Raw genomic sequence first — 27,013 nt, 5'->3', positions numbered from 1 at the left:
GAGAGCTAATCCCAAATAGGATAATAGAGACAGAGCCTTTGAGGGACAGTTTATGAGGGTGGAGCCTTATGAATGGCATTAGTCCCTTTATAGAAAGAGACCAGAGTGTCCTCATTATGCTATGTGGTATAAGACTATAAGTGGGTAGTCTACAACCAATGGTGGTCCTCAACAGACCTGGCTCCCTAATCCCCAAATTTTAACTTTTGTAGGCACGCAAAATAAATTTCTGTGGCTTATGTGCCATTTTGTCTATGGTATTTCATCATGGCAGCTGGGCTTTGGTGGTATTTGAGTTCAAATGGTGACTTTATGGGCAATGAGTTGAGGTACTCGTAGTTATTGAGGGTTTACTTGTTTTTAGTTAACAAGGAGCCACAGAGATTCTTTGTGCATGCATACTGCTTATGAAGTTTGACCCATGCAGATTCGTATTACTGGTCCCATAGTCTGGGTACAAGGTATTTCTATCACCTTATAAAACTGTCCCTAAGAACCTGAAAACTATTAATTTCTTCCCATTTTGTGAATGTACGTGGGATAAAACATTGCAATATTTTGTGTCTGGCCTTTTTGTACTCAAGGAAAATGATGCTGAGACCAGTCCAGGACACTGTGTGTGGTACTGGTTCGCTTTATTCTACTGTCACATTTGCATAGACAAGACTTTGACTTTGTCCATCTATTTACCCGATAAATGATGTTTGGACTGTTTCTAGGCTGTGGAGATTGTGAATAAAGCCACTACAAACCTTTGCATATGAATTTTTGTGAAGATGTGTTTTCACAGCTCGTGGGTAAATATCTAGGATGGGTAAGTGATGTTAGCCTCTCTAGGAAACTGCCACGTCTTTCTCAGAGCATCCGCACCATTTTGCACTCCTATCAGCAACAAGAAAAAGTTCCAGCTCCATCATGTCATACCAGTCCTGGCACCACCAGTGTTTTTAGCCATTATGGCATTTGACAGATACTGAGTCCTGATGGCTCCTGAATTTTAGAAATCAAACAGCCAAATTTTGGAAATGAGAGAAACGCTAAAACTTTTGCCTGGATTCATTTACTTGTTTGTTTGGATAGCAAGGAATACACACCTCTGTAAGAAAACTATGAAGAAAAATGACTTGTTCAATCAAAATAGAGAGTGAACAGGGAGAGGAATTCATTTATTAGTACTAAATAAGGGGACTCTAAGAGATTGGTGCTATTTACAAGGCAAGGTGCTCTGCGATTACTTTGTGATTATTTTTGGAACTATAGATATGAGTCTAATAATTTCACAATCAAAAAAATTTAAAAAGGGGTTGGAAAGACAGCTTGCAGTTGAGAGTTCATGCTGCTTTTGTGGAGGACCTGAGTTTAATTCTCAGCACCCACACTGGGAGGCTCACAACCACATGCAGTGGACTTGATGGGTTCCTTTGGGGTCTAAGGAGACCTCCATTCGAGTGTGTATGGGAGTGTGTGCGTGTACGCACACACACACACACACACACACACACACACACACACACACAGAGTTAAAATTTTTTTTAAAAAGTATTAATTTTTAAAGAAATAAGCTTGGCTGTATTGAACCACAAAACAGCAACAGAATACAGAGCAATATTTTAAAATTCCTTTTAAAAAGGAGTTTGAGCACAGTAAATAAAAAGCTTAGTAAAAGCATTTTATAGAATTTGAACATGAGAATTTCTTAAAACACAACCCTTTCCTTTAAGTATGCTTAAATGGAGCTAGGCATGGTGGTATACACCTGTTCTCCCAGCGCTGGGAGGTTGAGGCAGGAAGACTGTAAGTTCAAGGCCAGCCTGAGTTACATAGTAAGAATGTAACGTCCCGAAAGAAACAAGCAAACAAACAACTCCAAACAAAATGAGACCTGCTTAATTTTTAAAAGCACACCTGCATTTGTTTATAGCCCCAGGCTACACTGCTAATCTGTCAGCTCATCTACTCCCAGAGGCAGCAGCTACACACACTTGAAAGGCTCATCACACTAGGGTGGTTCTTAATGACGGACAAAGAGCACGGTCTCGATAAAAGCCAAGAGCAAGATGGGCTTGGAGTCAAGCTCCTCACAGAGGTTTGACTCACCCCTAGACACCTCCACATCAGCATCTAGACCACACAACTCTAATAGTCTGGTTGTCACTGACACCTCGTAAGGATGGGTTACCTGTGACGACACTGGGGATTTTGGAGAGAAAGCTCTTAACTGTTCTGATGGGCACACCCCCTGTCTTGTCATCTTGCATCTTGGTAATGATGTCCTCGATCTGAAAGAGGTTGAAGAAAAGAGGTGTTAATTTTTTTCTTGCACAGTAATATGATTATTACTAATAATTATTAAATAATCCCGGTGTGTATAACCTGAGGGCTAACAACAGGAATTAGGGAAAAGCTCCACCTAGCCAGTCAGAAAACAGTATCAGTGTTTGCTAGGTGTGGGGAGGTCAGAGCATGTTCCATAGGAACAACCCTTTAGTGCATCAAGGGAAGAAGGGAGAATTGCATTGGGGTTGGTGATAGGCTCTAACATGAGCATCAATGTGTATGTGATAAGATTTCTCCTCCTATTCAAAGTACGTTTTCATCATAGCAAACTGCCATAGTTGATTCCTCGATAATGGCCGTTTCCTAAGGTTCACCATAAAATGTTAACATAACCCAATCATTGGGAAGTTTGAGCAGGGCCTTTGGGAGAAAGACCACAGTGGGCAGCCGTCTTCGTGGACACAGAACAGGGAAGAGATGGACTAAAGGAGGACACACATTTGTAGGTGTGAGTTCACAAGCCAAATGTAACTTCCTGGGCAGGAATGTTCAGAGTAGGATCCAGGAACGTTTGTAACAAGGATGTGGACCTTTTTGTTTGGTGGGGGGGGGTGTGTGTGGAACAAACAGAGGAGGGGAGGGGCTAACAAGTAGCATCCACATAGTTTGGTTCTGTAACCAATAGAAATATCTTTAAACTGCTGGGATGGATTCTCTGAGTAAGACCTTGTCACATGATTTTAAAGACAAAAACTTAAGCTATTACTTAATTTCCTCTAGTTTGACATACTATCATTACATTGCAAGGGTAACTGATTGTCTCGAAGACATGAGGCTAATAACTGCTTTGGTAGCAACAGATATGTTGTTAGATACAAACATAGGACACACAATAAGATCATTGTCACCATGAAGACCAGTGAAAATGCCCACCAGACATTCAACATACATTGTATTCAACATGCACAGAGTGTAATTGTTCAAGAGTCTGTAACTAGAGCTAGATTGGAGACACCACCTAACACAGGACTCAGGGAACTGTGTCTTCTGGTTGCCAGGAGAAGAAAACTGGACATCTGTAATCAACACCAATGGCCATGACAGATGTTTAGAATTGTCACAGCCATCACCAGGTACCACAGATGTCCAGCAGCAGAGCCAAGTTAGACTCCAGGGCTCAGGTTTTTAAACCCTGAGCTATTCCACTTTCCAACAGGATTCTCAGAAAGCCAGCCAAGTGTGGGAGCCACCCTCCCCTGGAGATGTCTGTTTTTCCTACAAAAGTACTGAGAAAGATGGGCTAAGGATGTAGTTCTGAGGCAGAATATTTGTCTAGAATGTAAAACGTCTTTCATTCCATCCCAAGAACCACTAAATAAATAAATATGAAACCGTGGAAGAATCCCAAGGCCCTAGCCCCTCCGATGACAGCATCTCATAGTCAGGAGAGTCATTCCCTGCAGCCCGAGGATCTGTGTTCTGTTTAATTACAGTCTAAGAAGGAATTTAATCCATAGTCCCACCATCCACCTCAGCTACAGCTTGACTTCCTGATAAACTCAACCACATAACCACTCTGAGTATCACTCGTCAATGGCCTAGAAAAAATGGTCACATTTAAAAAATAATTTATGCCTTTGATCTAGTGTGCTGTTTGAAACCAGAAGCATCAGTTATATTGATGGTTGCTATGGGAAAGCCAGGAAATATCTTTGAGGATTGGCAGGAAGCCAATAATTCAATTCAGTTAGACCTCTGAGTGGGCATTAGATCGTAATACTATCCAGTCTCTGCTACTGTGGGCCAGAAGGGAAGGACCGGCTGCGCAGAGGAATTCTCCATGGCTCCTTTCCCTCTGCCCTCTTGCTTCACCATGTGATGGAATCTCAGAAGGGCATATTTACTAAAGAGAAAGACATATATATATATATATATATATATATCATTATGTTGGTCTACAAGGTATCAAGAAGTGTATTGCTCATCAGAGGTGATAGTCAGATCAAAAGGCCAGTCTTGCTGGGTGTGGCTGCATGCACCTGCCATCACAGCACTAGCGAAGTAGAGACAAGAGCATCTTGAGTTCAACGCCAGCCAGGCTATAGAGTAAGATAATAAATAAATAAATAAATAAATAAATAAATAAATAAATAAATAAATAAATAAATAAATAACAAAAAGGACTGCTGATTCCTCACTGGACTGTAAAGGAGATTACATTCGGAGAAGTTTACAGCATCAGAAATATGGAGAAAGAATTCTGCAGTGTCCCATGCCTGACTCTGCTGTGGTGTTGATACACACTGTAGTCCCTGTCCTGGCCTCATGGTGGACAGGGACTCTACTCACTAACCTTGATCATGAACTAACCTGGCTGCTGTCCCTGAATACATGTGACCAGAGGCACATCATGCACCTGTGCTTACCATCTTTGCTAGTGGCCTCAGATAGCTGATGTCCCAAGAAAGATGTGAGACATCTTCAGTGAAGAGGACCAAACCCATATCTTAGAACAACCCTGGCTTCCCTGCTCACCCAGAAGTAACAAACCAATGTTTCTATGCTACTGACTCAAGGATGCTTACTTTAAAGCAAAATATAGTAAGGCTCCTGACAAAAGGTACTTTTCAAAAATTGTCAAAGCCACAACCGATATTTGGCAGTCAGTCAGAATGCATCTAAATTAGATTTAGGGTACCTTTGGAACCAACCCCTTTTAAGAACACAGAAACTCAGTATACAGTATGCGCCATCTACTTTAAAACCTCTGACAGGCTGTCCTGGTTGAGGTTGCTTTTTCCACCGTTGTGTTAGTATTCGAGCGTTTGGGAGCTCTGCTTGAGGCCGGGGCACCACCCACCTCAACACTCTCTCTGAAGTTCATAGTCATGGGGTTCTGAGAATTCCCAAGAATTTACAAGAAGGCCCTGGGAGCTTATACGAACACTGACAGGCATTTCCAAACATCTACTTCTTGGTTATCTGCCTTAGGTATCTCAGTAGATGTCTGATTTGTTCCTCAGTTGTTAATGGACTAGACACTGTTAATGTATATAATGGAGGTTTTTGTCTGAATCTGTTGAATGTTAATGGACTAGACATTGTTAATATACTTCTTGACTATATATATTGTATATACTTTTTCTTATATTGGCTATAACTTTTTTATTTTAAACAAAAAAGGGAAAACGTGGTTGATATATTGTACCTCCCAACGGATTTGACAAATTCAGACAAAAAAATTTATTTTTATCCTATTTAAAACAAGTAGTTCCTTTTAAAAAGTAGATTCAATAATCTACCTTTTTATCTTATCACTCAGTCTTCAAAGGTCTTAGCAAAGATGTTAACTAACTAGGAGGCCCAGAAGGTCTCAGAGCTGGTAAACGACAAATCTGGATTTCTATCCAAGTCTGCCTGAATCCACTAGGTCACCAGCATCTATAACAAAGAAAGTTCAACATCCTTTCAGATCATTAGAAAACCTTAGCTATCACTCTTCTTCATCTCCCTGGGGATGGGAGACAGGAACAGACTTACTTATATCTTCTTGACTGTTAGTTTGTATCTCACTCTGACACCTTTTGTTCCCAGGGAATAACACGGTTAAGTTCCTGACATCCTTTGATATGAAGACCCGTGTCTTAGGGAATGTGGTTTGGACCTATCTGCCCCTGTACCAATCAAGGAGCAGGTGGCCCCTATCTGACAGCCAGGTGAAGCAGAGAAACCAGCTTGGCTGGTTCTGCCTGAGTGAGCCCCAATAATAAGGGTGCTCTTCTCCCAGGAGCTCAGCACCCAGCACAGATAAACAGGTACAAGATTTTCCCAAACATCAGAAGGACCAGCTGCCATTGCACTAGCCAGTGGGCTTTCTTTTACAGAAGCGATAGACAATTCACTGAATTAGTCCTGAGTGGGAGGGAGAAAGAGTGACCTCTCTTTGGAAATGGAAGCCACGGTGGGACCACAGCAATGGACTGTGAGGTCTGGAGAGACCCTCGGCCTCACCAGAGTGGCTCAACACCTCTGGACATCACTATCCTGTCTCTGCAGTTATAGGTGTGTTTACTAAGTGGATAATCCAGTTTGAAAATAGGAGAGGCTGCTCTGACCTGCCCAGTGCTAAACTGTGTCTGAGGGGTGACAGCATCACAGGTTGGCGTTGGGGTTGGGTAGCACTGAGGAGCTCTGATTTTTTTACAGATTACACTAGGCAGATCACATCAGAAACCAGACAAAGATGCAGCCCCCAAGAGGCCCTGGCACTGGCCCTTCTTGGTCAGCCCCAGGCGCTGCTCATCTCTGTTTTTCTGGATGACAATCCTGTCAGAAATGACAAAGGGCCCATATTAGCATTGTTTGTGCAATTTAATGATCCAATGAACTAATTTATTTATCTCATGGCATTGTTTCCTCAGCAGAGGATTTTTTAAAGAATGTCAAGTGTGGGAAAATTGTAGTGCAATTATTGAAAAGAAAAATGCCTACAACTCCAGGGAAGGAAGTTATAAATAATAAAAGTTATGAACAAATAAATAAGCTGATGGCCTGTGCCTCTGGCATGGAGATCTTTTCATCCAAATGTTTCACTTTGACTTTGCAATCAGCTGCTTATTTCTACTTTGGCTCTTGCATTTAATTAAAGACCTAGTCTTTCCTTGTGTTTGTGAAAGAATGAAATTGATTAGAGGCAGGGAACCTGAACTAGCTGATGACAATCACAATTCACAATGTGAAATGTAGCTGCTTCACTGAATGTGATCTGTCCCATCTGGCTCCCAGAAGGACTGGGACATGTGTGTGCATATATATATATATATATATATATATATATATATATATATATATATATATATATATGTGTGTGTGTGTGTGTGTGTGTGTGTGTGTGTCGTATACACATGTGTGTGCATATATGTGTGTATACATATATAACATATGTTATACACATGCATACACACACACACACACACACACACACACATATATATATATATAATATATATATATATATATATATAACTGTTAGTTATCCAACTCTTAAATGTATTCAGGTTCACTCAGTCACATTCAATGCCAGGCCCCATATTAGTTTTTAATAGTTAAAAGACATGTAGGTGGCTGGGGAAATAACTCAGTGGGCAAAGTGTTTGCTGAACAAATCTAGCACCCCACGTTTGAACCCCCAGAACTTACATAAAGCCGGGACAGCAGTGTGCATCTGTAACCCTAGTGGTCCCATAGTGAGATGGAAGACAAAGATAGAAGAATTCCCCAGTAGAAGGATGCTCATCCACACTTGCATCCATCTATACAGACCATACATATCCACACATACGTTGTATACATAGCACACCAAAAACAGGCAGAAGAACTCATTCTTGGTCATAATGGATTAATACAATTAGTGATTCAAAGACGCAGGCTTGTGGTTAAGGATGTGTTGGAGACAGCTGGGCCAAATAATGAAACACTAAGGGATCTCCTTCAGGAGGCTCTTGGCATGGATTCCATCACAGCTCGCCACTATTTTTTTTTTCTATCCTGGTTCAAGGCCTTGAAGGGCATCTTGGGATTCCATCTCTAGCTATTACACTGCTTGTTAAACAGTTTTGAGGGAAACTGACGGCTATGTTGGGAATGACAATATCAGCAGCCTGGAGGCTTCCTCCCCTCGAAGCGGCTTGTGGATGGCAGCTGACATTGCTAGCAATTGGTGGCTCATTTCTAGGAGAGGCCTCACATTTCTGTTAACAGGGGGACAAAACAGGCAGAGTCTGTATTTGTTTCCTCTAGTAAGGACAAGCACATTCCTTTCTAGAAGACCCCAATGTCTTCTCAAGTCTCCAGCCAGAAGGGAGTCACATAGCCCACTTGGAGCTCCAAAGGAGGATGGAGCGGGGGGGGGGGGGGGGGGGGGGGGGGGGAAGGTGCTCGGCTTTTCCAGTTCTTGTACCACATGGAGGCAGGGGGGGAGGACAGAAATGGGGTTGGGCTAACCAACTAGCTCTCTATTGCTCTGAAGACACCATGGTTACTGCCACTTATGAAGGATGGGCAGGCAGGCCCTGCTTCCTCTGTTTTCTACACTGTAACCTGCACAATATTCTTAAAAGGGGAAATGTGTGCATTTAACAGCATTGCTTAAACATCTGTCTATGGTGTCCTAGAACATCTTGTTATAAGCTCTATAAGACCCCATGTCTTTTCTTCATTCCAGCTATCATGTCAATTTGTATTTGTTTCCCGTTAGACTGTTTTGCTCAACACTGCCTCCCTCATTAATATTAAGTTCAGCAAATGTTTATTGAATGGATGCAACTATAAAAAGACAAATGAGTGAGTAACTATATATATATATATATTTCCCCCCACAGGGTTCTCTGTGTAATAGTCCTGAATGTCCTGGAACTCGCTTTGTAGACCAGGCTGGCCTCAGACTCACTGAGATCCTCCTGCCTCTGCCTCCCAAGTGCTGGGATTAAGGTGTGCACCACCACTGCTCGGCTATGAATGACTACTATATTCTTAAAGGAATTTTCCTCCAATGCCAGCACTGAATGGTGCTCAACACATTACAAGAGCCTTGAGGGTACCATAATCTCATTCAACTTCAGTCTAAAGTAAATTTAGTATTTACATTTACAGGCATCTTGCTTTGACACTAGGTTCTATAAAAAGATTTCCTACATTTTAGTAACTACATTCAAGGAACACCTCCACGGGCACCCAAGTACCAGCTGAGACTGGAACTGGATTTCCAAGGATTAGACCTGACACAAGTTGGGCTGTGCCGGGCAGATGGATGAAAACCACCATAGCTTTGGGCTATGGTTTTAATATTACCACATGGAGTGTTTCATGATTTACTGTCATGGGGACATTTTCTCCCATTTAATTGAAGAGAAACACAGGCAGAGTGGCATTCCAGGATGGACTGAATAGCTATCTTCATGACACTTCAGGGAAAGCATCTTTGCCTTGAGCTTGGTAGGATGGCTGAGCTGGATGGCAGGGAGGATGAGGGAGGATGGGGAGGATGGGGGGAGGATGGCAGGGAGGATGGGGGAGGATAGGGGAGGATGGGAGAGGATGGTGGGAGGATGGCAGGGAGGATGGGGGAGGATGGGGAGGATGGCAGGGAGGATGGGGGAAGATGGGGGAGGATGGCGGGACTGCATCCATTTGTAACTTTGGCATGATTTCCTCCATGGCCTCCTTGGTCTCCGTGGACCAGACAGATCAGAGGGTGTGCAGGGGCCGCTGCAACCCATCAGCTCCAGCATCTCATTCTACACAGGCAGAGACCAAGATCCTTTTCTAGTTCTCACTTCGGATTTTACATAGCTTCACTTCCCAACCTATCACGCCAGAGGGAATTGAACACGAAGGCCAATACGGCAACACAACCCAAACTATTCAGCCGGCACCCTACAATGCTCCACATTTGAGCATGAGTGCCTTTGTGTCGAGGTTTTACAGAAACATTGCTGCCGAAAGTGCAATGGCCTTGTTTTCAAAGAAAAATGAGGCTATCCATCAACCCGGAATATTGCGAAGAGTTCTCCCCCATGGGGAAGAGCAAGGAACATCACACTGTGTCTCTGCTCTGACCTCAATGACCCTCTGGACTCTGGAGCAGCTCCTCTTCTTGGCTCTTTTTCTCCCAGTCCATTTCTCAGCACCTTTCCCTACTCCAGACTCAACAACTGGACAGATGTGGCCAAAGGACGTTTAAGGGCTGGGGCAATTCATACAGGCCGTCTCCTGGAAAACTTGCCCTAGCTTCCCATAGCGACAGAGGCGATGCCAAGCTTCTGCTGTGGAGTTCAAGGGCCTCTGTTATTTGGCATTAAACTGTTTTCCCAGCACCTCTCCAGCCTTTGTGCCCATGGGCACTCTCAGCTGCATAAACCCTGCTGCATTCTTTCTTCCTTGATCCTTGTACAACACATGCTTCCTTGCAGACTCATCCTGGGCTCTCTGAAGGAGTCTTATTGTTATCAGCCGGCATGGTTTGGGTATGGTTTGACCATGAACAGTTAAAGCCCATGGGTTAGAAGCTCGGTCCCTGGTGTGATATTGTTAAGAGATCAGGCTAGGGGATGTAATTAGGTCATTGAGAGCAATAAGAAAGGGTTAACCCAGTTCTTATGGGATCTCCAATATTTCCTGCAAGAATGAGTGGATTGAGAAAACAAGTAAGCCTCTCTGGGTCCTGTCTAACCATGTGCCCCTCTCATAGGTCTCCCACGATCTGCCATGAAGCTCTCACTAGATTCTGGTATCATGTCCTTGAGCCTCCAAAACTATGAACTAAATCAAGCCATTTTGTGTGGTGTGTGTGTGTGTGTGTGTGTGTGTGTGTGTGTGTGTGTGTGTGTGTCCCAGCCTCAGGAATTTTTTTTATAGTGAAAGAAAAACAGACTGATATGATGCCTCATATTCCAGGTTCCACTACAGGGCAAGTGAATCAGAAGGGCTTTGTTGATCCTAAGTAGTACCTTGAAAAAGGGAAGCTCATGCCTTCCTGGGGGAAGTATGCGTTTATACAACCCCAGGAAATGCTACTTTTTAAGCTTAGATTAGATACTTTTAGATTTCTAGGTCCTTTTCCTTTTGCAATCATGGACCAAAAGAAAATCTTATCTTTTTAATCTCTCACAGAAATGGGGTTTAATAAAGTATGTATCTATCTGATTTAATTCTACAATTAACCTAAGAAGGAGCCTGAACCACCCTAAGATGTGTGTGATGGACTGTAAGCCTCACTCTCAGAACCGGCGGGATAAACACCAATACCTGATGATGGCGGCTCTGTGTGGCTCTTGGGAGAGTGGCAGGGTCATTTGCCAATCATTTCTGTTAATTACAAAGATGAAGTGGCTTTTACGGCCTGTCTCCCTGAGCTTTTCTGCAAGAGAAAGGCAAACAAGCATGAGGCCAGGCATGCAGACAGGCAGGCAGGGCCTTGGAGAACCCCTGGGTATCCAGGCTCCACCTCGGGGGTACATGGCTGGGAGCCAGGCTACCTTTCAGTTATTAAGTGTTCCCAGTCTCTGAAAATTTCATATTAGCAGGTATGTTTCTATCTACTCCCCCCTCAGCCACCCAGCGGGTGAGGGAGAGAAATGTTACAAACTCATCTCTGTATAGTGGGGTCTTCCTATTCTCTTTCTTCATCTTGTAGGTTCTGGAGCTTAGGGGACCAAAAGGAGAGAAGGAACAATGAAAATTCAACAAGCCACCGGGTTGGGAACACTGGCCCCAATGGTTTGGAAGGGGTAGGTTTTGTCTTCTTTCTCAGGATAAAGGCTTTTGCAGAGCCTGGGGGATGGGTGTTAACTAGGGAAATGAGTGGTGTGGGCAAAAACCAATTCTAGAGGAGGACGGCATTAAAATGGCCACGTCTCATTTGTAATTTCTACAATGGTGGTTCAAACCTGCTATCCAGGAACTTCCTGCTGAATTGACATTCTTATTATGATTTTGTGAATCCCCATGCTTTATAGGTTGGATTGTGTCTTTCCAAGTCCATGTACTGGAGTCCTAACTCCAGTAATTTGGAATATGATAATATTTACAAAGAATGTCTCTACAGGTAATACATAATGTTTGACATGTTATTAGTGTGAACTCTTATACAATACAGCTGGCATTATTACATAAGGGGAAACTTGCAGGAAAAGACAGGCATGAATGTAGGAATAATGGTATGGAGACCCAAGGAGAAAACGATCCAAGCAAAGGGGCTTGAGATATGTGGTGGTTTGGCTACCAACTGCTCCCTGAAGGCTCACCTGCTGAAGGCTGTGTCTCCAACGCAATATTCAGAGACAGGGCTTTTGGATCATGATTGGGCTACGAGGGCTCTAACCTAATCAATAGATTAAGCCTGCTTAGAGGCAGTGGATCACTGGGGCATGCCAGTGAAGGACATACCTTATCCTAAGTGCTGTCCTCTGCCTCTCTGCTTCCTGGCCACAGCATTCCTCCGCCTTACCCTTTTAGCCACATGTTTCTACCCTGCCGTTGTTTAAAAGCAATGGAGACAGTTGAACAAGGATGGAAAGCTCTGGAACAATGAGCCACCATAGATATTGATCTTCAGTACTATGTCACAGGGACAGAAGGCTGACTGACACCAGATAGAGCCAACCCCCAAGAGGGAGGAGCTGCCCTATCAAGACATGATGTGGGACTTTCCAGTCTCCAGAAATACCAGACAAGTTCCATCATTTAGGCTTGTGACAGTTATGGAAGCTATGCAAATATACTCCTGAAATTATTTTACAGATCATAGGAATGAATTTTTCCAATTATTTTTTAATACATTCCCCCGTCCCTTCCGTCCCTCCTCTCTTCCCCACCCCCATTGCCTCTTCCTGCACCACACACACACACACACACACACACACACACACGTTTAATGCCTAATTATTTCTAAATTAGATCATGCTTCATGTGCTGTATTAACTAATTTGACTTCCTGCATATTGCCCATTTCCTAGGGAATCACATGGCATACTGCTTCAGGGCTCTGGCTTTTCGGAAGTTCACTCTGCGTCTAATGTCAGGGATGGGAGTGAGGACTGGATTCATTGGCCAAAGCAAACCAAGGGATTAGACACCGAAGGGATCATCTCTACAACCCCACCCCACCCCACCCCACCCCGGGTGGTTTTATTACATGTGATTTGGAGTAGGATCCAAGAACATGACATCTTTGTGTGGGGGAAGTTCTCCAGTCTCCTCATGAAAAGATTTGATAAGCATTATGTAGAAACAAAATCTGTACAGTTTCAGACAAACATCCTTCATTTCCCTGAAACCCAAGTGTCCCTGTGAGCTCTCCTTGGGTTTCTGGGGGCTTCAATCCTGCTGCCAGCAAGGCAAGCGATGGTCCTGCAGGGAGGAGTTAGGGAGGAAGAAACAGCGAGCTGTGACTTGCCTATGAATTGGCCCTCACTGCTCACCTGTCCCACGAGCTTCCCTAGTTATAGGGGTTCAATGAGGCATAGATGAAAGACGTGGAGCACTGGGAACAGCTGTAGCTGGCTTCACCACAGGCACACCTACCCTTGGGGAGAAGTGGGGGTGGGTCTGAGTATCAGGGGTGATGTCCTGGCCTTATAGCATTTTGGGCGAAGGCTAGCACCATTAAAAATAGAGGTGAGCTTTCTTAAAAATGTCCTTTGTGTCTCTCAGGACCCTCTTTTCAGATGCCAATAACATGTTGCTTTAGACCATCCCTGGAGCATGCAGAACTCTGGGGGGCAGGGAGGTAGAGGTTTTGGGGAGGTATTGATGGGATGGAGAAGGACGTGAACAGTCTGTTCTGTTGGTGATGCATATACAAGTGAGAGAGGACCTTCTGCCACATGATAACAACTTCTGACAGCTAAGAGGCCTTTGACAACAGGTAGGTCATTTGGGGATGGGGAAATGTGATGAGAATGGAAATCTCGGAAATCTCTCTCTCTCTCTCTCTCTCTCTCTCTCTCTCTCTCTCTCTCTCTCTCTCTCTCTGTGTGTGTGTGTGTGTGTGTGTGTGTGTGTACAGGCATGACCATTACTTTGCATGCCAGAGATGAAACTCAGTTGGTTGTTGGTTGGCGTGCGGTAGCTTCCCTGGTACGGGCAGAACAAGAGGCCTTGGGGAATGTGATGACTGACGAGCGTGCCTGCCTCCCCAAGGGCATGGCCACGATGGAGAGGGCCTTTCTGCCTTTCCTAGCACAGCTGGGTGGCTGTGGCAGGGCCCAGAGCAAAGCACTTCCATGCTTGTCCCTCAGCCCCGGCTGAAAAGCAGAAAGTGCACAGCCCCAGGCTGGTAGTGGAGATGGGTTTGGACAGTGGGATGGGCCAGTGAGGGACAGACATTGGTGGAGGCTGTGTGCACAGGACAGAGGGAAGATGACCAAAGAGTTGAGGAGTTGTGACAAAAACTTCCATCGGATCCCAGGGACATGCCAGTCCAATCCAGTCACACTATGTTTGTCCCCAAGCCCTGTGACTCAGACAGGAGCTGCTGCCTTTCCAACCCTCTGTTCAGAGTCTAAATTGTTCAGGTAATAAGTGCCAATCAGACAGCTTGATTTGACTTTATTCAGGTTGTAGTTTTTTATGAGTCGTCATTTGCCACCAAGAACAGGCCAATTCTTGTACATCCTTGAAGCAGGGTGGGACTGGTGAGCTCTGACATAAGACCCACCTAGGGTGGAGCCCCAGGGACCGGGAGGTCCTCTGGCCACTCACAGTGAGATGAAGGGCGTGAAATGGCAATGTTGCCCCCTGAGAGGTATTCTTTGCACCTGGGTGTCAAGAAGGGGGACCATGGAGAACAGAAAGTACCACACAGTTGTATAACTAGGGGCAAGTCCCAAAGGCTTCTGTGCCTCAGTTTCTTCCTGCAACATAGAAGAGTACCGTGCCTTCTAAATTCCTTCTACCTCTTAAGTCTCCCTGATTCCCTCCTCCAACATATAGCCTGCCTTGTCGTCCCCCCCCCCCAATACATGAGATGCCACTGTCCCCAAAGCAGATGGGTTCCCGATGCTCTTTGTCTCTTATCACAACCTCCATTCTCCCTCAGACCTGGATGCGAGAAGGTCACCTGCCAGGTCTGTGTGGGCAAAGCGGGTATCTGGGAAACTGGGTCCTGGCTTTGTCCTTTAAGGAACAGGTACTTGCAGAAAGTCTCACTAACCCTTGTTTCCCAACATCCCTAGGGGAAGAGGAACCCAGGTCCTGCTCCACAATGAGGGAGACTGTGGTTGCTGGCATTGGGCCAGGAAGTTGCCTCCACTCGAGTTCCAAATGGCGACACATAGCATCACTGCCCCCTGCGTCCTCTGCTAGGACGTGGGTAACACAGGCGGCGTGTTGATCTGCACTGGTCCTGCTTCTCTCTCATATCAGTTTCAAGTTCAGATGGGAACCGCAGGTATTATGAAATGGGCTTTCTAAAATCCAAGCGACAACCCCTGAGTTCAGAGCATGAAGGCAAGCCCCGCACCTGGATTGAATTACGGCCAAACCCCCCCCCCCCCCTCTCTTGGCCAAGCTTACCAGACTCCACAAAGCTCTTCCTGACGTGCCATGCCATCTGGAGCCTGTAGGAGCTTAGCTCAAGTTGTTCTCAAGGAGACCTGGTCCTGGCAGCAGCCTACAGTGTCTGTCAGATGGTTTCCTCAGCCAAGGAGGCACGAAGGAGCTCCCAGCTGCCTCCCAAGTAGCTCAGGCTAAATTGTGTCTAGCCTGATGCAGAGCCAAGAGTCCCTTTGGTTAAATAATTCACTGCTGTCTCCGGGTGTGCAGACACAGCCCTGTCTAACACAGGCTGACAGGTGATTTCATGCATCATTTAACTCTTTGCAGTGCCCAGGAATGCAAGAGATTAGATAATCAGAATAATTTCACATTGGCAAACTGCTATTTTTTTCCTCTAAGAAATGAAATATTATCAAACTGAATTGAAAAAGAAGCTCTTGCCTGGTTAGTGCCCATAGAGAATAAAGTCAAGCATTTATTACAACAGTGGATTGGCATGCCTCCTCTTCCTGCCCTCCATGCAAGGCAGGGCATCCTAAAGAGGCCCAAGGCCACATGAGCGCTTTAAAGGAAGAACCTGGATGTGGTGGAAGAAATGGAGGAAGAGAGTGAGTAAAAGGTAGAGAAAGAGAGAAAATGATGGCCCCAGAGCTGGGGAGATGGCTCAGCCAGTAAAATACTCAGCATGCAAGCCTGAGGACCCAAGTTTAATCCCCATTATCCACTTGACAGAAGGTGCAGGGGGTAAGACTGGACCCCAGGGAGACAGAGATAGGAGGATGCCTGGAGCTTTCTGGCCAGCCCAACTAGATAAATTGGTGAGCTCCAGGCTCAGTGAGGGACCCTGGTGGTGAACTACAGTGAAGAGACACACAATAGCAACCTCCACATGAACACACACACACACACACACACACACACACACACACACACACACTGAACACAGCAATCACAAAATAAAATGATGAATACTTTGACCCTGGAATCTTGATCTAAAGGGGGCCTGAAAATCCCAGGTAAGCAGCCCCCTCTGCCCCAATACCACGCTGGGAATTCAGGGTGCCTTAGTGAACTTAGCTCTCAGCACGCTTACCTCCAGTACATAGTTCACTGAATTCAACCCTCTTTAATAAAAGCTCTGCTGAATCTTTCACATTACAGAGCAGAGGAGCCAAGACCCTCAAGAATACGCAGTCTGGGGACTGGGGAGATGGCACAGTGGCCATGGGTGCTTGTTGCTTTCCCAGAACACCCAAGTTTGCCCGCCAGTCCTGTGTGGCAGCTCATAACCATCTGTAACTCCAGCTTCAGGGGATACAACACCCCTCTTTTGGTTTCTGTGGGTATGCATACATGTGTGACACACACACACACACACACACACACACACACACACACACACACACACACGGTCTTTAAAAAACAAGATTATACAGTCTATTGGCTTTGCATCAATTCCAGCTTATAAATGAAATATAGAGTTATTTTGTGTGTAGTGCTGGTGATGGAACCCAGAGTCCTGGGCACACCAGTTAAGTGTTCTGTCACTGAGCACCACACAGAGATTTTGATGTCTGGTCATTTTAACAAATAGCTTGATTTCCTTGAGCAGTAAGGTGGATTTAAGCTTTGTGACGATTACAATAACAAGCCGGGGCAGTTGGTACAGGGAAACACTCTAGGAAACACTCCCACATCCCACCTTGAATCTTCACGACCCATACTTTAGCCAGAAAGCCTTATCTCTAGGCCCAGAAGAGGCCTGGGTAAACCAACTACCTTGATACCATCCCTCTGTGCACTGATCCTTCAGATGGGCTCTGCTGAAAGTCCTGGCTGGTGAGCGCGCACCACACACACACACACACACACACACACGCACACGCACACGCACACGCACACGCACACGCACACGCACACGCACACACACACACACACATTGTCAGTGATGGATTAATTCATTGGAACAGAGGAGGCCCTGTTTCAGGGTACCACTACCTCACTTGGCTTTGGAAAGCACACTGAGGGACCAAAAGTTTCATCTTTTGCTGGAACATGAAGCATGTCAAAATCTAAAAATAGCTCTCCCTCAGGGGAAAAAAAAACCTTGCAGATATAGATAAGAACTCGAATGAAACCCGACATCCCCATCTGGCCAGGCGCCTCTGGCTCTCATGTGGAACATATATGAGAAGGTTTGTAACCCCTCCGATGAGCATGCTATTATTGAGTGTAGACATGGGCCCTGTGGATCTGAAATTAAACACCCGTCACTAACACAGATTTGAGAATTCCACTTAGCTAAGGTCCATGAAAAGTTAATGACCTGCAGAGGAATCAAACCCAGAAAGATACGTAGCAAAGGCTTTCATTTTGCAACCCCCCTGCACAAAGTAGGGGCATGGGGCCACCTAAAGCTCCCCATTCCCCCATGCTGAGTGTTGTTACTGTTTGAATGTGTCCTCCAAATCCACATGCTGGAAACTAGGTCCCCAGGGCCACAGTATTGGAGGGTGAGGCTTCCTAAAAAGAGATTGTGGAGTCATAAGAATGGAATGAAATTAATGAATAGGTTAATTCATTAATTAATGGATGCCATTATTGTGGAAGTCAGTTACTATGAGAGCAGGTTCTTACTAAAACAGGTTGACCCCTTGTGTTTCTTCCTCTTTTCCCCTTGCATTCACTGCCTTGCTTTTTCACTTTCCCACCACAGTGCAACATAGCATACGGCTCTCACTGGATGCCAGTACCATTCTCATGCAGTTCCCAGCCTTCAGAATCATGAGCTAAATTGAAAACCTTTGCTTTATAAATTTCCCTGTCTGCGGTATTCTGTGATAGCAATAGAAAATGGACCTTTAGGACAGTAGCATCCTTGTTTTGGTTCATGCTCTATTGTTTTTTTTTTTTTTGTTTGTTTTTTTGGTTTTTTTTTTTTGTTGTTGTTGTTGTTTTTGGTTTTTTTGAGACAGGGTTTCTCTGTGTAGCTTTGTGCCTTTCCTGGATCTCGCTCTGTAGACCAGGCTGGCATCAAACTCACAAAAATCTGCCTGCCTCTGCCTCCCGAGTGCTGGGATTAAAGGTGTGTGCTACCACTGCCTGGCTTGGTTCATGCTCTATTGCTATCACAGAATAACCCAGACTGGGAAATAAAGTAGAGACTACTTTTTCAGGATTCCAGCATATACTGAAGACAAGCTGAGACATTCAGCCTCGTGGACTGAACAATTATTGGATTCTTGGACCTTCTGTTGGTTTACAGTCATTGTTGGATTAGCTGGACCACAGCCTGTACGCCATTCTAGTAAATCTCCTTTCTCTGTCTCTATTCATTCTATAAGTTCATTCCTCTAGGGAACTCTGACTAATACAGTTGCTCTGGTCATGGTGTTTTATCATAGCAACAGAAAAGTAACTAACACAGTGTAAACATAGGGCTGTCGTAATTAGGGTTTCTATTGCTGTGAAGAGACACCATGACCATGGCAACTCTTATAAAAAAGAACATTTAATTGGGGTTTGCTCACACTTCCAGGGGTTTAGTCCATTATTGTCATGGTGGGGAGCATGGCAGCATGTAGGCAGACATGGTGCTGGAGAGACAGCTGAGAGTTGGATCAGCAAGCAGCAGGAAGAGAGAAAGACACTGGGTCTGGCTTGAGCATCTGAAACCTCAAAGCTCCCCCCCCCCCCCCCCCCCCCCGTGCCGCACTTCCTCCAACAAGTCCACACCTCCTAATAGTGCCACTCCCTGGTGACTAAGCATTCAAATCGATGAGCCTATGGGGGCCATTCCTATTCAAACCACCACAAGGGTCAAGGATATTCACATCCAACCAGTGCCCGTCAAGCTGTGGTCCTGCCCACCATTGTGGGAGCCCGTTCTGGGGTTCCTCGTGGCTTTACCCAGCAGGTCCGAATAGAGGATGATCAGGACCACGGGCCTGAGTGCAGGTGTCTGAGATGGCCTGCACTTGGCTGTGCTGGGGGAGGAGGTCTTTTGCTCCACCCCTTGGCGTCTCTATAAAAACCGTGGACCAGAGACAGTCGGGGCCCGTTGGAATAGGTTCCAGGCCCTCTCGAGGCTATCCTTTATTTTCTATCTGTTTATCTCCGCAAGATTCTCCGCTATAAATCCTTCTATCTAATATTTCCTGCTGCTCGCACTCAAGAAAACTCTGGGAAGCTGTGGGGGTGGTGGGTAAACGCCCCACACACCATCAGTCCATCATCATTTGGTCCCATCTTGTAAGGTGGTCTGACAAGGTGTTAGCACTGTGTAAAATCTCTTTCTAGGAGACAGGTGTGCCTTCTGCCTGGCACAAGTCTCCCAGCCTTTTCCTTCTCAGCATAACATTCCTGGAGAAAGTTCCTTTGTTTCAACAGTCTAACAGACTGAGGGACTCTCTTTACAGAGTGTCTTCATTTCTGCCAGGCCAGTGACAGTATTTGTTGTCATTTCATCAGTAATGTCACTGAGTGTTTACTATGTGCCTGGTCCCGGACTAGATCCTTTTTGGTTCTCTGCGAGACAGAACTACTACCATTGGCTCCAACTATGTACCAGGGACCGAGATTTGGCAAGGTTAATCAACCAGCCCGAGGTTATGTAACAAGTATAGTTACCAGGGCTCAAACCCTGATCTGCACCTTGTACTTCAGTTACTACAAATGATCACTTTAATGGCATCAACACTCTTATTTTAAAATCAACATTGACCTTACACACAGACATATTTCAATTCTAGATCTATGAAACAGTGTGTCTATTACTAACTACTGATGGCTTTTTTTTTTTTTTTTTTTTTTTTTTTTTTTTTTTAAGAAATGAGGGGTTTACTGATTTGGTTATATTCCTGGCTGTCAGGAAAGATCCCCAGGCTGAGGAGATGGCTTGGTAGGTAAGAGTGAGTGCTATGCAAGCACAAGGACCTGGTTTTTTTCCCATCACCCACATTAAAAAGCCAGGCATGAGTGTATGTGTCTGCAAGCCCAGCACTGGGGGGTAGAGACAGGCAGATCCTGAAAGCTGGCTGGCCAGTCAGCTGGCCAAGCTGTAAAGATGAGCTTCAGTGAGAGACTCTGTCTCAAAGCAATATGGTAGAGAGTGATAGAAAAAAAAAACAACAAAAAAAAAACACCCAGTGTCCTCATCTGGCTTTTACACATACATGCATGCATGTGTGTGTAGCTACTCACGGCATGCCCCCTCAGGCCCCCTCAAAGTCACAAAATGCCAGGAACTGACTCAACTATATTAAGTGAATTTTACTTTACGTATGGACAGGGGATCTAGCAGCAGGGAGTCTAAGGCCCCAGCAAATGTTAAAGGATGCCACCAGACACCCGGATTGCTTTCTTTTAGTGTCCCTCCAAACTTAACTACAGTAGTTCCTGCTGCCCTGTGGTGGCTGCTTTGTGTGGCAAAACAAAGACACCCTCTTTCTATGACCCAGGAAGAAGAATGGCAAAGGATAAAGGGTGAAGAGGCTTTCCCCGTCCCCAGGGGATCCTGCCTGTTTCATGGGACAGATGGGTGTCTCAGGGCCACACCCCAGCATGCCACTGGGAAGGCTGGGGATTTGAGGTCTCTGGCCTCTCAGCAGGAAGCAGATAAGGCAGAGGGTTTGTGCCAAGAGCTGAGTGAGTCAGTGTGCAGGGCCTCCCACACTGCCTGAATGTCGCACACCTATGAACATATGAACACATATGAACAAGCATGGATGGTGTTTCTTCCTTCCCAGCCATGTGTCTGTGTGTCCCTAGTCTAATTATCTCACCTCCAAAGTCTTGGTTCTTCATCTTGGCAAGTGGAGCTAATTCAGGAGTACAGGGGTGGGCAAGAGTTTAGTGTTTGGGTACTTATCAAGTTATCTACCTGGCTCCTTATGCATAAACATTGTTGTTATGTTCAGTAAACTCCCAATGTCGGAGCTCTTAATTACCTTGGGTATACCCAATGCTCTCACTAAAATGAAATGATTTCCCCCACCTACCCGTGAAATGTAAGGGGATTTATTTTGTCAACACTGAATTACACTTCCCTCCAGGGTGGCTATTATTCAGTTCACCTACAGATTTCATGATTTATTCAATGGTTCAAGGCCTGACTAAACATTCAGCAGGTGCTTCACTTCCAATTTACTGCATGGAGCATTTAAGAGAAACACAACAAAAAAAAATCCCCAGTACAATATTAGCCAGCTGAAGAGGAAGAGCTGGTGGTAACATTATCTCCAGTACCCCCAGCAGGAACAAATTTATATTCCCAAATTCTGATATTTTTCTACCTTGGGTTGAATTACAAGCTCAGCTTCCCTGCTGTGCTAGCCACATGGGGTGACTATGCTCCAGGGAAATTCCATTCTGGCTTTTGTTTCTAATCTCTTAAACTGATGTTTATAGATGTGCTTGCTTCCGGAAAGTGAATCTAATAAATTACTAAGGGCATCCAAATATGACCTTCATATGTAAATAGCTTTTACCAAAAAATAATGATGCTATGCATTGCAGATCTGAAGGGGAAGCTTGAGGCTGTAAAGGCTTGGAGCCCAATGTGATGCCTGACTTAGTTTATGCCAGGTGTTCTCAAGAACACAACAATGCCTCTCATGACACTTCAGACACACATACTTGCTCATGGGAAGGAGATAACTCAGCTTTATTGAACTTAGAGGAAGGTTCCATCTGAGGAAACCTGAGGCAAAGCATGGAAAGTTGATTCTGTTTTCAAATTTTCCCAAGGTGGGCTGACTTCTCTCTGCCTGTCTAAATGGGAAGTGGCGAACATGACAGGATTGTTACATTTAGGATGAGAAGGGCTGGGCCAGACTCTGCCCCTGACAGTTGCTGTGTCACCACGCTGGCCATCCCTGGGGACTTTCTGACCTTCCTTTTCATACCAGCAGAGTGCCTTGAAGATGTAGCTGGGAGTTTCCACAGTCTGGCCAAAGAAACGTAAGCAGAAGTCTGTGAGCTCCAGTGCAGAGGGAAAGGAAACGCTGTTCCTTCCCACATTTCTTTTTCTCTTGAGCATGGTTGTGATGCATGGAGCCAAAGCAGCCATCTTGTGACCATGAAGGAAAAGCCAGAACAGTTCATAGCTGGCAGAAAGTCAGGGAGCTGTCCGAGGCAGCCATCTGCCTCCAATCTTCTTATTAGAAGCACCCCCATCCCACCCAAATATACACACTGGGATTTAGACTTTCTGCTATTTTTGGACTGAAAAACACATTTGCCACAGTAATAGAGGGTTATTTTGGGGGAAAATATACTTACTTAGTACACTCAGATTCAGATATTGGGACTCCTGACTAAAATGAGCCATAAATTCCTTTGTTAACTACAAAGCTCAGAGTCAATCCCACAGAAAACATTAGGATATATATATATATTGGAAATGGCCCAAAGCCATGGAAAGAAAAATTTGATAACAAATCTGCCTCAACTCTGCCTAGATCAGGGAGGAACTGCAGACTTTTCTCCCCCTCTAACACTTTTGTTTTCTTTTGTCCCTTTCTCTTTGCCTCAGTTTGCTTTCTCTGTTCCCTCCCCTGCTCCCTGCCCCACAAGACACACAACTCTAGAATCTTTTTATACATTATGACATTTGCTATTTGTTTATTTTCTTGGGCTGCCTTTGAAAGAACTTGGGAAACAGAGGCGTAGAGGAGGAAGGCCTGTGTGGTTAACCATTCCCTCAATCTCATCGCTTGGTTTCGGGGTGCTGCTGGTGGTGAGGGGCTCAGGTAAGCAGAGGGAAGCATCCCGAGAGGCCTGGGAGAGGGCTGAAGTGGTGTACAGGGAGAGCCAGCCTCCTGCAGGCCTTACAATGCTAAGGAGAAAGGAGAAAGAGAAAAGCAAGCAGTCTGCCTGTCTGCTGGCGACAGGCCACCACTGTCCAGGAATGGCGGTCTGATGGCTTTGAGAGCATGTGACCTGCCCCGTTGACTCAGTGTGCTCACAGGGCCCACACTGGCTTTAATGCTCTGCTGCCACCACCTTGATGTCCCTGACGAAGTATGGACAAGGACCTTTCTGTTTCATTCACCCACAGCGCTTCATAATATAGGCAGCCTCTCCAGGACGCCGTTTGTGCCATTTCAACCATTAGCAACCCCAGGAGGGAGATGACAGGATGCTAAGCCCAGATGAAGAAACTGAGGCACGGGTGTTGATGAAGGTTGCCCAGATGGATCCTACCTGGTATGCAGTTAGCAGAGCTACAGTTTGAGCTCAAGTCCACACAGTCCAAGGTCATTCCAACTGCAGGCATTCTATGTTAATATGAGCGAGTTTGCTTTAGATGCAACCACTCAGCTCCGTGTCTAGGAAACAGTGACATCACGTTCCTCAAAAGCATTCTTGAAGGTCAGAGAATATCAGTGGCATGGATGTTTCTTGGTGGAATGATGTGTGTGCTAGGGAAGCCATATGAACATTGGCTCTAGAGCAGTGGTTTTCAGGCTTCTGGGTCACGACCCCTTTGGGGGTTGAACAATCCATTCACAAAGATTGCATATCAGATATGCTACATATCAGATACATTACGATTCATAACAGTAGCAAAATTACAGCTATGAAGTAGCAGTGAAAACAACGTTATGGTTGGGGATCACTACAACATGAGGAACTGTATTAAGGGTCACAACACAACAGGAAGGTTGAGAACCACTGCTCCAGAGCTTCAGTGGGTACGTTTATAGAAAAGCTCTGAAACAGTGTCCGTCAGGAAAATCAGGGTTGGAAATCAAAAACCAAACCAAACCAAACCAAACCAAACCAAACCAAACCACTCCAAAGTGAACAAACAAACAAAAGTTATGAGCCAAACAGAAACTCTGTGTTTGTGCAGATGTTTTAAGTCAGAAACTCCGCAGGGAGCAGCTGTGCATAGTGTGGGCAGAGCCAACCCTGAGACTTCAGGCTGCCAGGGTCCAGTGGCACCCTTCTTTGGGCATCCATTCACTCAGGAATAATTGCTGCCTTTTCAGCTGCTAGAACCCCTAGGCTGGAATTCGGGGCTAGGGCTCCTTCCTTCCGATGACTGCCTCAAGTATATGAGGAAATTGACCTTGACCTCTGTAATCTCTGGTTTAGCCAGGGAGCAGGAAGCAGGACTCTACAATTTCCTACTGCGGCACTAAAGGTCATCTCTCTTTCCTTTCTCCTCAGAAGTGACAACTCTGTCTGTCACCACTCTCAAATCAAGCCTGACTTTTGTATGCAAATTAACTGTGTATCAGTGATTGTAACAAAGCCCAACAGTGGGACCTATTTAAATGACGATGAATGGAGCACTTTGAAAACGTTCTGGATCCTGGAGATGCTCTTTGTCATTACCATAGGAAAACAAAAGGACAGACACAAGCCACAGGAAATGTCTATCCCGGGCTTGGCTGTCATACGTTTATGCTGGATGCATTTGATTGAGAAAAATAGAGTAGTGACAATAATGTTTTCTTCTCTGTCTTAAAAAAAAGGGGGGGAGGGGGCTCTCTTGACTGTGAGTGGCAGGATTACCCTGCTTTGATGTTTGTGTATTAAACATTAGCAATCTGACCATGTTGCTCTCCCGGGCCAAATCTTCTTAGCATTTACTTCTGACGCTGGTTCTTGCTGGTGAATTATTTTAAAGATGTAAGCACCTGAGGTTGTGTGATAAGAATCACACCGTGGTATAATGGAGGTTATTACAAGCCTTTGAAGATTCGGAATAGGCAGAACCAGTCATGCGAGGCTCTTTGCTTCGGTCTTGCTTTCCTTGGACTGTTTGTGTGGCGCAAAGGGCCGGTCCTTTTGTGATAGGGGTTTGCATGGGGCCCAGAAAACGTTAGGCGCACTGACCCTGGTGGGAGGCTAGCACTGAAAGGCTGGCCCGTCTTTCCCTCTGCACAGTTCCCTCCCTTACTCTCCAGGGAAGTGGTTCTCAGCCTGTGGGTTGTGACCCCTTGAGGGCCCCATAGCAGATACCCTGCGTATCATTTACATTACGATTCGTAACAGTAGCAAAATTACAGTGGTGAAGTAGCAACAAAATAATTTTATGGTTGGGGGGTCACTACAGCATGAAGAACTGTATTAAAGGGTTGCAGCATTAGGAAGGTTGAGAACCCCTGCTCTGGGGGGTAACTCTGAGAAGAAGTCTGTGACGTAGCAGGGACTGTTTTCCAAAGGATAACTGTTGGAACTACAGGGAACCTAATGGAGGTGTCTGATGATCCTTCTCCAACACTCTCCTGGGATCTGAGAATTCTAAATCCTCAAATACAATTTCTGACTTTCAGGGTGCGACCAGTTCCTGGAGGGGTCTGGACATGTTGCCCTTCCCTCCAGCAGAGGCTGTGTCTTTGAGGCTTAGGCAAGGTGGGCTACAGATGGAGCTCCCTGTGTATAAATTATGTATGTGAATGTGAAGGCAGTCAGCAGCAGCCTACAGTGTGACTCCAAGCCTGCTGGGCAGAATCTGAAGGTGGGGCCTGCCTCCAGAAAGGGCAGCCCATGCAAATCACTCAGCCAAGTGTACCTTGCCCAGATGTGGCTAAGTAAGAAGCAGGGGACTAAAGAGAGCCGGTTTCTTTCCCACTGCTTGTCCCCAGAACTAAGCTAAGGATGTACCCTATCATTCCTAATAGAAAATAAAGATCAGTCTAAGGAATGAGGAACTGATGTGGGGAGAAAGAGACCAGAACCTGGGAATCCGTTCATTCCAGGACAGAGCTCAGCATTGTATACCCAGGGGGTATCTTTAAAGGAAGAGGTTACGGTTTTGTTTCCCAGAGCACAGACAGCAGACAAACTCTCTCTGCCATCTCCTCAGCCACTGCCACTATTTCTGTCTCTCTGATGCCAGGCATTCCCTTGGCCAGCCTGCCAGAAAACGCCTGCCAGCCTCGGAACAGCCATGCCCGACCTCCGCTAGATATTGTACCTGGCTCGGCTCAGGAGTGCGGAAGAGCTTGGGGACAATGGAGCCAAGAAGGTGTGCAAGGGCGTCAATAGCGGGTGAGAAGGTGTGCAAGGGCATCAATAGTGGGTGACTTACCTGGCTGAAGGGCAGGGAACATGAGATGGGTAGGCAAGGAAGAGAAGGTGTCCTCCCAGAGAGCTGGGCAGCTGCAGGGCATCCTAAAGACTCAAGTGCTAACGGGGGCCGAGGCAGGGGAGTGACAGGAAGGAATGTACAAAGTGTCTTGTAAGGAGGGTTGGGAGGAACAAGCAGCCACACTCCTGAAAATACCTCTCCAAATGACAGGCATTTCCTGAGCTTAATTCTGCTAACACAGCTTCGAGTGACCGTGGAACGGTAGCAGCACAGGTGGTCTGTTTGCGTGGATTCTCGCCACCCTGGGCTTTGGCCAGAGATTTGAGAGGGCAGTCTGCTGCCATCTAGAAGAGTGCCTTTTTGTCTTGAGCATGAAAGAAATTACCTCCTGGAAAGAGCATATAGCTTAAAAGGCTTTGCTTGGGGCTTTCAACGCGTGTGTTCTTCGAGACGCATGAATTAATAATAAAATCATATTTATCAAGTGAGCAGCCTAAAGTTCACAAGATCGCCTGAGGACTAGGCTGAGGGAGCTTTTCTAAGCCGAGCGTAAATATGCACACTACCAACCTTGGGCATGCGGAAGGATTAGAAGAGCCTGTGTGGAAGTCAGTTCATGAGTCATCTCCCGAC

At 45.6% G+C, this 27,013-nt stretch overlaps 1 protein-coding gene across 12 annotated transcripts in view; it reads right to left on the bottom strand.

Annotated features, from left to right (window-relative positions):
* Nucleotides 1-27,013, bottom strand: part of Rgs6 (regulator of G protein signaling 6) — a 543,914-nt gene that overhangs the window by 171,650 nt on the left and 345,251 nt on the right. For 11 of the 12 annotated variants that reach the window (XM_006973072.4, XM_015991902.3, XM_015991908.3 and 8 more), the window contains exon 3: nucleotides 2,180-2,279. The exons of the other annotated variant lie outside the window; for it this stretch is intronic. In XM_006973072.4, the coding sequence (XP_006973134.1) occupies nucleotides 2,180-2,279 (100 nt within the window). The remainder of the gene's footprint in view (nucleotides 1-2,179; nucleotides 2,280-27,013) is intronic. 12 annotated transcript variants of the gene reach the window in all.

This window comes from Peromyscus maniculatus, chromosome 14 (assembly GCF_049852395.1).
Source record: "Peromyscus maniculatus bairdii isolate BWxNUB_F1_BW_parent chromosome 14, HU_Pman_BW_mat_3.1, whole genome shotgun sequence".
NCBI lineage: Eukaryota > Metazoa > Chordata > Mammalia > Rodentia > Cricetidae > Peromyscus > Peromyscus maniculatus.
This window is presented reverse-complemented; position numbering and strand designations above follow the sequence as displayed.